The sequence below is a fragment of the Neoarius graeffei genome, chromosome 18, assembly GCF_027579695.1.
Source record: "Neoarius graeffei isolate fNeoGra1 chromosome 18, fNeoGra1.pri, whole genome shotgun sequence".
In the NCBI taxonomy this organism is placed as follows: domain Eukaryota; kingdom Metazoa; phylum Chordata; class Actinopteri; order Siluriformes; family Ariidae; genus Neoarius; species Neoarius graeffei.
In genome coordinates, this window is record NC_083586.1 from 1,322,018 (window position 1) to 1,333,270 (window position 11,253).

The 11,253-nt window shown below is 45.1% G+C and overlaps 5 protein-coding genes across 5 annotated transcripts; 2 read left to right on the plus strand and 3 right to left on the minus strand.

Moving 5' to 3' along the window:
- Positions 1-5,171: 5,171 nt before the first annotated feature.
- On the minus strand, positions 5,172-10,997 carry LOC132865880 (histone H1-like). Its single transcript, XM_060898393.1, has 2 exons — positions 10,396-10,997; positions 5,172-5,408 (listed from the first exon to the last, which is right to left on the minus strand). The coding sequence occupies exons 1-2, from the start codon at positions 10,995-10,997 to the stop codon at positions 5,384-5,386; spliced, it is 627 nt and encodes a 208-aa protein (XP_060754376.1). The 3' UTR covers positions 5,172-5,383.
- Positions 6,479-6,993, plus strand: LOC132865916 (histone H4). Its single transcript, XM_060898422.1, has one exon. It carries the CDS (start codon positions 6,497-6,499, stop codon positions 6,806-6,808), a length of 312 nt encoding a protein of 103 aa, XP_060754405.1. The 5' UTR covers positions 6,479-6,496; the 3' UTR covers positions 6,809-6,993.
- LOC132865907 (histone H2B-like) lies at positions 7,256-7,980 on the plus strand. The gene has a single exon (XM_060898415.1). It carries the CDS (start codon positions 7,440-7,442, stop codon positions 7,812-7,814), a length of 375 nt encoding a protein of 124 aa, XP_060754398.1. The 5' UTR covers positions 7,256-7,439; the 3' UTR covers positions 7,815-7,980.
- On the minus strand, positions 8,399-8,964 carry LOC132865924 (histone H3). The gene has a single exon (XM_060898429.1). The coding sequence runs from the start codon at positions 8,959-8,961 to the stop codon at positions 8,551-8,553; it is 411 nt and encodes a 136-aa protein (XP_060754412.1). The 5' UTR covers positions 8,962-8,964; the 3' UTR covers positions 8,399-8,550.
- LOC132865903 (histone H2A-like) lies at positions 9,514-9,974 on the minus strand. The gene has a single exon (XM_060898412.1). It carries the CDS (start codon positions 9,911-9,913, stop codon positions 9,530-9,532), a length of 384 nt encoding a protein of 127 aa, XP_060754395.1. The 5' UTR covers positions 9,914-9,974; the 3' UTR covers positions 9,514-9,529.
- Positions 10,998-11,253: the final 256 nt, after the last annotated feature.

Below are 11,253 nucleotides of genomic sequence, written 5' to 3' on the forward strand. Positions count from 1 at the left end.
AAAAGGTAAATTTTCTTAAAATGAACACCACTTACTCGATATCGAATCAGTAGCCTTGGGGAACCACGAGGTGAATTTCGTTTATCTTTTCATCTGCCGATTATCTTATGACACTACGAAGTTATAACGAGGTTTCTCTTATTCCATTTCTAAAAGTTTTGCTATTGTTACACTCATTCTTACAGCACGATGACATAGTGGCTACTGCCTCGCTTCGCCTTTATGAGGCAGTAGCCACAAAAAACCCCCAAAACAAACAGTGGATTAAATGCTGAGCTGCAGAGCAGGAGTGTCTATGAGCCAGATGTTGGTGTGCGTTTTTTTTGTGCATGTATGAGCATGCGGTGTTACTGAGTGCTAGCAGCGGTCCCCTGGTGTAAACAATAGCCCCATGGCTATACGCTGGCTGCCCCAATATGAGTGCGAACAGAAGTCCCCAAACAAGCAGAAAAAACACGAGTGTTCTGAACATAGTTCATGTAGTAAAATAAATAGCAGTTCAAAGAAACTAAGCAAACTGTGAAAAACTGTGTACCACAGTCACATTGGGAGAGGAAGCTTTGACCAGGTCAAGTATTGGGGATAGATGGGTCCATATGGCTGCGGGGCCATTTTCTTTTGATGAGCTGATTGTGCCAAAGCAGACATGTTCTTCCACTCCACCAACACTTGATGGGTAACATGACATTTCTTTCATTTTAGGCCCTTGTGCTAGCCGCTAGGTGCTAACATGTCACCTCATGACCTTGATCAACATCTGTTTAAACAATCTTTCTCTACAGTGTTGTAAATATAATATCTAAATCAAGTGCACACGAACATGTTGATAACACAGTTGACGAGCAATTAACCCACTCTATGTGCAGACAATAATATTGATGAAATATTGAGGAGGAGGAGAAAAGACGGACCATGCTGAAGTTAAAATTTCCTCCACTAAAGGAAGTGACATCACATGCTGTTGGACAGGTGACTTTGGAGCAAACCATTGCTGAGTTAAAGAGGTTTTGCCAGTGGCTAACACTGTTGACAGAGATTTCTCGGACACATGCAATAATTGAATATGTAGTGAGTCAAATAGATTTAAAAACACCTTTATCGTGTTTTAATGGTTATTTTCAACAAAAATGATGAAAATAATATACAAAAACATGCAAAGCAAAGAGAGCCCCATATACATTTTTCACACATTGGGGAGTGCCTGTTAGAAAGCACACTTGTCCTGGGCCATCGGCATAGTGAGGTAGGGTGGCCAGTTCCTTTCCTCACCACCTTAGCTTCCCCAGTGTTTCCACCAGGTCCCCATTCACTGCTGGGTGGACAGGAGGCGAGCCCCAGATCACCGTCCGAGACGAGGCTCGAACTGGGGACCATTCGCTTAGCGGTCAAGCGCTCTAACCACTTGGCCACCTCGCCTCGCAAAAACATGCATCCTACTGTTAATTTGGAGAGCAAACCTTGACCTTTAACAAATCAGACAGCACAAAAAAAAATTCCAATGTACTCTACGCAATTTCTGCAAAATAAACAATGGGACTTGCTGACGTTTTGTATTAAATTAAAAAAGAATGTGTACCAATGTAAAATTGATAATTTTTTGAAGTGAATATTTTGTAAAATGTATAAATACAACCTGTGGACATGACATGTACCCCTAATTATTGAATGAACTGAATAAGTTAGGACAATGGATTAAAAAGATCAACGTGAGTATTAAAATAGAACATCTCCAAAAGACTGCCTTGTTAGAAACAGCAAGAATATTGCGGAAAGTTTTGGGAAAATGAAAATGATGCTTATGAAGAAACAATTAAATTCCTTTGGACCTTCGGCTACTAGTTGTAGCTCGCTCCTGAGGACAAATCCGGTTTAACATCTATATACTGAGAAATGTAGAAACACATATAATAATAATTATAATAACAATAATAATAATAAATTAACTAAGTAGGGAAATACTAGGAGAAATGCTAAAGATTGATGAATAATGTAAATAATAATGGGTGTGTGAGACAGCGCTGTGTGTTCTGCGTGGCTCTTGACTGCCATTGTGTGGCCACGTTTAGGAAGTACACGTTCCCTTTGTTGATTAAAGTCACAGCGTTTCAGCAATAAATCTGTAGGAAATAGCTGGGGGGGGGGGGCTTATCAGTGCGAGGCTTGTTGCCTGTTAGAAAATGTATTTAATAATAATAATAATAATAATAATAACTTATGTTGTACTGGATGGCTGTTGGTTTCCCTCATGTGGCCACATTTGGAACCTTGACTCGCTGCATTTTCAGTCAATAAATTGGTTGAAATAATGAAATGATCCAATAATTGTAATGTAGGATATGGATGCATGCCACTCCCATCCCATTCATCCATGAGAGATGTGAAGAGCGTGGGTTTATTTGTCACCATTGTGTATTAATGCCTGCGTTCAACCCACTGTACTGCATGGCAGTTTGATCAACACTGGAGTGTGAATTGAGGAATACTGTAGACATGTAATAAATTAAGTAGTTAGATCAAAAATAATCAAAATAAATAATCACAAAACTAAATAAAAACATCAATCTGGTCAAAACAGAGTGTAGATGTATATACATTTACTGTAACCCAGATTGGGAAGATGATGGGCCTTAAACCCCCATTTACTGTGAGCATTGTGTTTATAGACCCTTTTCACTCACGTGACCTTCGTAAACGCGATCGCCATTTTGGACATGAAGAAATAACGGTTTATGGCACAGACCCTTTCGGTTCTCGCTCATCTAGCTGCTACAATGACTGCTTAGACTGCAACAATAATACCTAACACACATTTAAGTATCCGTCGTAAAGACGTGAAACTCGTCGAGTGACGAGTGTGTTCACTGATAAGCTAACACAATCTAAAAGTAGACATACCATCACACTGCCCTGGCACTGTGTACAGTTTACCTTCTATGGTTTGTGCACTCACTATTTGCCATTACTTTCTCCAACCCAGTGTTCGAAGTATGCCGATATTTTTGGGGCGGTCCCTTTTTTTCCCTTGGGGGGGTGCTTGCGCTCTGAGGAGCGCGGATCTCCAAACACATGAGAAGCCTATCTTACGCACATATCACGCGGACTCTACACCTCCACACATGCATCGCATCTGAAGTCATAACTCATTAGGGGAAATCGTGTCCGCATTAGCATGTTCAAAAAAACAACCTCGCGTCAACAATGATACCACACACAAGAAAAAAAAAAAACAGTCAGGCTACTCAACACATCTGATCCACAGCAGCACCCACCAAAGCATCACTGGAAATCATGTCAACAACCAATCTTCCATTTCAACACGCGTCAACAAACAAATGGCACCACAAACATGAACGAATCGGTCAGGCTACCGATTCCAAACCCACAGCAGACGAATAATTAAATGCATCTTACCTTAAAGCAGAATCGACCACAAAGGAAGTGTGTTGGCACTGTTGGCACACTTCCTTTCTACTAGTTTGTGTCCCCAACCTGGCAGCAGCAGTCGTTGTCATATCGGTTTATTTTATCTTTGATGTAAACACAACACTTCGGATATGCAAATGCTTCCCATTACACATGATTGCTATGTCAATAAACATCATTCTGCCAATATTTTAGAGACCATCCATCTTCTCCGTCGGTCAGCATCTGTCGGGATCCGATAAAATGATAAATCTTGCCTTGTGTGTTGATGGTTACTACATCCAGGTGCACAACAATATAATGGCATGATGGAAGTCTTGCTGAAAGTAAAAACTTTCTTTGATGGCTATATTCCTTTCGATGCTTCGCCGTCATTCCTCGTTGTTGGCTGTGGTAGACTACTGGTAGTTCATGTCCAAAATGACGGCCGCGTTTGTCGTGACGTCACGTGAAAAGGGTCTATAGAGAAGAAAAGGCCTGGGAGTAGACAGTGCTGAGTGTGTTCATTAGAGCGCTGGCTTAATTTTTACAAATGGGTTTGATGTTCTGCATGTTGGTTTATTTTGCCCAACTGGTGAAATGAATAAGATTTCCCTGTAAATGAAACTTGGTGTAAGAATGAGGTTAGTGTTGGTGAAAATGCAGCGAATTTAGAACTTTATAGATTCTGTATTAAATGTTGCATTTGTGAGAGCTGATAAAGTAAGGTCTGATATTTGTTATTGCATTCCTTTCTGTGCTGCTGCTGGTAACTTAGATAAATTAGTGCCATGTTTATTGACATTTATATAACTATTTTGTCTATTTTTAAATTATTTTATCTTAACCATTCAAGCACCAACCACCAAAGCAAATTCCTTGTATGTGAGAACCAACTTGGCAATAAACTCAATTCTGATTCAGATTCATGAGTCTCACACACACACACACACACACACAGAGGGTAAACATTGAGTGACGTGCACTTCTTAAACTTGTCCATACGATGGTAGTCAAGATCTACACAGAACAACACGCAGCACTGCCAAAAACAAAACAACAAACAAACAAAAAACCAAACAAAAACGTTTATTTTATTCATCACTTTTTAATCTTCCTCCAATTATTTCTTTAAATGACCTATTATTATTATTTTTTTAACATAAAAATATTTGAATATTTTGATATAAGTGTCCCTTGTGACAATGTCATTACTATGTAGTTTTAGAAATTGTGATCGGAGGGCAATTTTGGGAATGAGACTCGCAATGGGGCCCTCATCTAAAAGAAGAAAACTCTCCTCATCTACTGCCTCACCTGAAACACAGAAAACAGTAGTTGTACGTTGTGGGTCTTATAATGGCACAAATTATATAGCTAACCCACTGCCATCCCAGCCCTTATCCACAGACACACAGTACACATTTTACTGTGTATTATATTGGATACTATTGTTGATAAATATAAGTATTGTAGTTTTCCATTGCAGAAACTTCCAGCAATTACACGCTTACCTCCAAAACCATCTGTGAGCTCGTGAAGCTGCTATTTTGCAAGTTTGTTTTTGACACAGCTGTCCGTTTATATGCATACAAAGGCTGCAGGAAAAACACACATCTGTCAAAACAAAATCAACATGTCTGTCTCAATGAAGAAAAGCAGCAGCAACATGTAACATTTGATGATATCTGTGCCAATACGAATAAGGATTGACATTCACCACTTGTATCACCATGCAACCTGGCTAACTGTGAATAAATTTTTCCATGTAATTTTGCTGCCTTTACAGCAGGGAGAGTTTGTATAAGCACATCATAATATTACAACCCTTAATCTGTGTAGCTTTAAACTGCCCCCTTGCCAGTCGTCGTCTTCCCGGGCACAAAGACTGTTCATTGGGGAAAAAACAGTGCTTTTAAATGTAGTGTGACCCAGCGGCTGGGGTGTTTCGACTCAACAGCAGCCCAACAGCTGCGCAAGGTTAGAAGTGACCATGCCTGAGCACACTGGACAATGCCTAGCTGTTAAAACTACACAACACTACACAACATGGTCGTCACAAACAAAGCATTATTTGTTTACGTTAATTAATCAGATCATTCACAATCATTGCTGAAAATCAGCAGGGGAAGGAGCTTAGAAACAGCTGGTTACGGCTTGCGGCTCCTTGTCCCATTGACTGTCCATTCCCTTCCCTGTCGGTTCCCTTCTGTCTGTGGATCGCCACTCTGATGATCCGCTGAAACCACTTTGTTTATTGCCCTCCAAAATCAGCCCTTTTCCAGTGCATTTTGAAAGATACTGGACGGGACAGTTGGAAGAATAGATTTTTTTTAATTGTTATGTAACTCAAATACTATAACGACCGATTTAAATGGACGCAGCTGCTGGGTAGATTGCGTCATATCTGACTGTCCTCAACTACTAAGCCAGCAGCTGGGTTATAGAAAGCAACTCAGAATGAGTTAAAATAACCCAAGAATATGACCCCACAGCCTCGACCCAGCGTTTAGGTTGGGGGAGGAAGAAAAACAAGGCAGAGTTTTTTTCGAGGGTGCTTGTGTGGTGAAGCGTCGGCTCTGTTCACAGTGTACACAGACATCGGTGTGGATCAGAGCTGAGTGCCGGGCCGAGTAATAAGGCGATGTTCTGCGTTCTGTGACCTGTAGCTGTAGTGGACCGAGGAGTTTAAAATCCGGGCCTTGAAGCCACAGATGGGCTCAAAAGGGAACGCCAATGTTGCACAAACACAGAGTGCTTTTACTAACCTCATTACAGTGATGGCTGTTTGTTGACAGGGAGTAACTGCGCATGAGCAGACCATGATCTGTCGGCAGTTGTTTGCAGTTCGCTCAGCCGATCAAAACGGCGTAAAAAATAATGTGAATGATAATGTTGGATGAAGAATGCGCTCGCCAGTGAAAAGCTGTGGCGTTCTGTTTCTTTTTGAATGTGTTTTACTGCAGAACCGTTGTTCTTAGGCCTGAGGCCCGCCCACTCCGGGTCTCAACTCGGTCCTGTAGAGAGTGTATAAAGGCTGTGGGTGCTGCGCAGTGACATGAACTGAGCGGCTTGATTTGGAGAGAGCAGCGCGATGTCTGGCAGAGGAAAGGGCGGCAAGGGGCTCGGGAAAGGAGGCGCTAAGCGGCACCGGAAAGTTCTTCGCGACAACATCCAGGGAATCACCAAGCCGGCTATTCGCCGTCTGGCTCGCCGTGGCGGTGTGAAGCGCATTTCCGGCCTGATCTACGAAGAGACCCGCGGTGTGCTGAAAGTGTTCCTGGAGAACGTGATCCGCGACGCCGTCACTTACACGGAGCATGCCAAGAGAAAGACCGTCACCGCTATGGATGTGGTGTACGCCCTGAAACGCCAGGGACGCACTCTGTACGGCTTCGGCGGTTAAACGCTCCGACACTGAACCGCACCAACGCAACGGCTCTTTTAAGAGCCACCCAAACATCCACAAAGAGCTCTTTCTCCATGAGTGTGTGTGAGAGGGAGGGGGAAGAATAACAACATCTGTGTATGTGTATATACAATTTTTTTTTTTTTAATTCTCAGGTAATATACTTGCTGTTTCGTTCTGCACTACACTGAGCCACAGCAACGAAATCTCATTCTAATGTGTATTGTTTGATTCAAATCTGAATGAAAATAAAATCTATTTATAATGAAGCAAAGAACAGGAAACTGCAGACACGAGTAACATCAGTAATACTTAACCATTTCTATATGAAAGCTGTGTGAGAGAGAAACGTTTCAGATGGTGGTAATAGAAATATAAGAATGGAATGAATTCTATAAAATTCTTCCATCAGTGATGTGAATATAAAACGGCGGGAAGGGAGACAAAGCGAGGCGGAGGGGAAGGAAGTGGGCGGAGCGGTAGGAGGCTCCCCGTATGAGGAGGTTTGGAACTCTGGCCAATAAAATATGTTCCTGCGTCGTGTTTAATTACACTGCGGACCTGTAAATAGAGCGGCCGCGAGGCGGGCCTTATTCATTCTCTTCCAGTTTACCCGAGGAGCAGCGCCATGCCCGAGCCACCTAAAAGCGCGCCCAAGAAGGGCTCCAAGAAAGCCGTGACCAAGGCGGCTGGTAAAGGAGGCAAGAAGCGCAGAAAGTCCAGGAAGGAGAGCTACGCTATCTACGTGTACAAGGTCCTGAAGCAGGTTCATCCCGACACCGGCATCTCGTCTAAGGCTATGGGCATCATGAACTCCTTCGTCAATGACATTTTCGAGCGTATCGCCGGTGAGTCCTCTCGTCTGGCTCACTACAACAAGCGCTCCACCATCACCTCCAGAGAGATCCAGACCGCTGTGCGCCTTTTACTGCCTGGCGAGCTGGCCAAGCACGCCGTGTCTGAGGGCACAAAGGCCGTCACCAAGTACACCAGCTCTAAGTAAAGCGCGCTGCTGCTGCGGCCGCCTTCAGCAACCCAACGGCTCTTTTAAGAGCCACCCACTTTCTCATAGAAGAGCAAATTCGTGTTTCTCTCTGTGTGCTGTTCCCTTGTTTTATAATAAATGCAGAATTGAATAAAAATTTATTTACGGGAGATACAGCGAGAAAAGTTGCCACATCAAGAAAACCAACCTCTATCAATGAGTAAATAAAGTTATTTTACTTACAAAGCGAAAATAACCGAGTAAAAATTATATGGGTGCTGCACTGAGTTATTTAAAATGTTTTATTTGTATCTGCGGATAAATGGAAATCTGCCTTGTGACAATGTCCATTGTTAAAAACACAAAACGTGTGTGAAGTGATAAATGTATTGAAATACGCACAAGGTTTTGCATATAGACCTATACATATAGACCAATTATTAAATACATTACCTTTGCTCATTTCCAAGCAGCGGAGAAAACTTTCTGCTTCTCTTCTGATTACTGAAGCGGCGCTCAGACACCACAATATTTAAAAGGACGGGGACAAAAACCTGTCAGTCAAACGGCGAGGAGTTCTAGAACTCTGGCCAGTGTGTCCTAACAGCTGTTCTGTTTCACTGCTCCGACTCCACTCGAACCGTGAGCTCAAACAGAACGGTGTTCCGTGCAGGGGATGGAGACGGGCTCGTTTCTGTGAGACAGTGAGGTGGCTCTTAAAAGAGCCTTTGTGTGCGTTAGACGGAGTCCGCGTTTAAGCGCGCTCTCCGCGAATACGGCGTGCCAGCTGAATGTCCTTGGGCATGATGGTTACTCTCTTGGCGTGGATGGCACACAGGTTAGTGTCCTCGAACAGGCCGACCAAGTATGCCTCGCTCGCCTCCTGCAGTGCCATGACAGCCGAGCTCTGGAAGCGCAAATCGGTCTTAAAGTCCTGAGCGATTTCTCTTACCAGGCGCTGGAAAGGCAGCTTACGGATGAGCAGCTCAGTAGATTTCTGATAACGGCGGATCTCCCTCAGAGCCACGGTGCCGGGCCTGTAACGGTGAGGCTTCTTCACGCCGCCGGTAGCAGGGGCGCTCTTGCGGGCAGCCTTCGTGGCAAGCTGCTTCCTGGGCGCCTTGCCACCAGTGGATTTACGGGCCGTCTGCTTGGTTCTTGCCATGGCGGCGAGCTCTACAGTTCACAGATGAGAAACAGAATAAACGGCACCGGCGGACGCTGGCTTTTTCAACTCTAACAGCGCCCTGCGCTCATTGGGCGTCTTGAACGCGGTCGCCTGTCATTGGAGAGAACACGCTGCGTCACCTATTCGCTATTGGACCGTCTTTTCCCGCCGACACAGTTTGAAACAGCCACACCCGTCCCTAATTTATTGCCGCTCGCGCAGCTCCGCAGAGCCAACAGCGCAGCTTAGCGCGTTTTGTAGGTTCAATCGCCGCACGGACAGCGCCGTCATAATCTATTTTCACCCATCAACCTTCCTTTATAGCCAGCACACTACTGTTATTATTAGTGTTACTAATTAGTTACCATTACGGCTAAAATGCGTTATAAATAAAATGCATCATTATTAATACCACTTGATTATATTGTTTATGAATTCCTTTTATGCTCGAGCTATGAAATACCCCAAAACCTGGGAAAGGATTTAAAAAAAGTGCACTTTTTGAGCATAGATGGTGGCTCTTAAAAGAGCCTTTGAGAACTGACGAACGCAGTAGTGGGTGAATTTATTTAGTCTTGACGGCCTTCTCGGTCTTTTTGGGCAAAAGTACCGCCTGAATGTTCGGCAGCACACCACCCTGAGCGATGGTCACTCCGCCGAGCAGTTTGTTCAGCTCCTCGTCGTTGCGCACAGCGAGCTGTAAGTGGCGAGGAATGATACGAGTCTTCTTGTTGTCACGAGCGGCGTTACCGGCCAACTCCAGGATCTCAGCAGTCAGGTACTCCAGCACGGCGGCCAGATAAACTGGAGCGCCGGCGCCGACACGCTCGGCATAGTTGCCTTTCCGCAGGAGCCTGTGGACACGGCCCACGGGAAACTGGAGTCCGGCTCTGGATGAACGACTCTTGGCCTTGGCTCGAGCCTTGCCGGTCTTTCCTCTTCCGCTCATTCTGCTGCTCAGATCCGTTGCAGGAACAACTCTGAAATAAAAAGCGCTACAGATCGTGCCCTCTGTGATAAAGACAACACGGCTCTTCTCTGATTGGTTAAGATCGTTGTAGCGGAAAAACCAATCACAAAAATGCCGTCAAATTCCAGCGTCAGCCTGCGTGACAACCATCCCACTGGTGTGTGTGAGAGAGAGAGATATGAAAAAGGAAAGAAGGGAATATAGGCATATATATTATAAAGTTTATATATCGATGTACAGAAATGTAAATTGTTATTAGTTCCATCAGCCCTGACTCAGTTCATGTTCTCCCAGCGCCCTCCTGTCACCGTTTTGTAAAGCAGGAATCAACTCCACCACAACAATCAGCAGCATCTGATATCATGAGTGAATATGGAATACTGCTCTTTCAACGAAAACATGGGTGGCTCTTAAAAGAGCCGTTTAGGGAAAGAAAACATTAGTCAATCAAACACGTTCACTTCTTTTTGGGGGCCGCCTTTTTCGCCTTGGCCGTATTGGGCTTTACGGCTTTGGGCTTGGCAGTTTTTGTCTTCTTCGCGCTGTTGGCAGCCTTTTTGGGGGTCGACGGTTTTTTCGCCTTCTTCGGGCTCTTGGTGGATTTCTTGGCGGCGGCGGGGGGCTTCTTCGCCTTCTTAGGAGACTTCTTGGCGGCGGGTTTCTTGGCCGCTACCTTCTTGAGCTTCTTAGCCGCGGTTGGCTTTTTAGCGGCCGCCTTTCTGGCTTTGGGCGCTGCTTTCTTGGCGGGCTTCTTGCCTGCGGTCTGCGTCTTGTTCAGCTTGAAAGAGCCAGACGCACCGGTACCTTTGGTCTGCACCAGGACGCTTTTCCTCACAAGGTTCTTGACGGCGATTTTGACGCGGGAGTTGTTCTTCTCCACATCGTATCCGGCGGCCTGTAAAGCTTTCTTCAAGGCGGAGAGGGACACGCCGCTCCTCTCCTGCGACGCAGAAACCGCTTTGATGATGAGCTCGCCGACGCTCGGACCTGATTTCTTGCTCTTTGAAGCTGCTTTCTTCTTGGGCGCTTTGGCCGGCGCGGCGGCGGGAGCGAGTTCTGCCATCTGTCTCAGAGCTCAGTAGCGGAAGCGAGTGAAACGCTGTGTGGAAAGCCGGGAGCGGGGCTTAAAAGCGCGCATGAGAACGTTTGAGACTCAACCGCGCTGCCGCTGAGTGAGCGCGCTGCCGTCACACACTCGCACTTGTGTTTTCTCACGGCGTTTCTCGGCGAAAATAAGACTCGGAAGACAAGATCCAAAGCGATCGAGCACACGATTAGCGAGAGCGGGCTTTCTCGTTCCTCCCGAGCTCCAGCAGGCC

Excerpts from the sequence above, each read along its gene's own strand:
- LOC132865916 (XM_060898422.1), top strand. The coding sequence starts at position 6,497 with ATGTCTGGCAGAGGAAAGGGCGGCAAGGGGCTCGGGAAAGGAGGCGCT.
- LOC132865907 (XM_060898415.1), top strand. The coding sequence starts at position 7,440 with ATGCCCGAGCCACCTAAAAGCGCGCCCAAGAAGGGCTCCAAGAAAGCC.
- LOC132865924 (XM_060898429.1), bottom strand. The coding sequence starts at position 8,961 with ATGGCAAGAACCAAGCAGACGGCCCGTAAATCCACTGGTGGCAAGGCG.
- LOC132865903 (XM_060898412.1), bottom strand. The coding sequence starts at position 9,913 with ATGAGCGGAAGAGGAAAGACCGGCAAGGCTCGAGCCAAGGCCAAGAGT.
- LOC132865880 (XM_060898393.1), bottom strand. The coding sequence starts at position 10,997 with ATGGCAGAACTCGCTCCCGCCGCCGCGCCGGCCAAAGCGCCCAAGAAG. Across the intron at positions 5,409-10,395 it reads AAGGCGGCCCCCAAAAAGAA|TGTGCTCAGGCATGGTCACT; the intron begins GTGAACGTGTTT and ends GGCATTGTCCAG.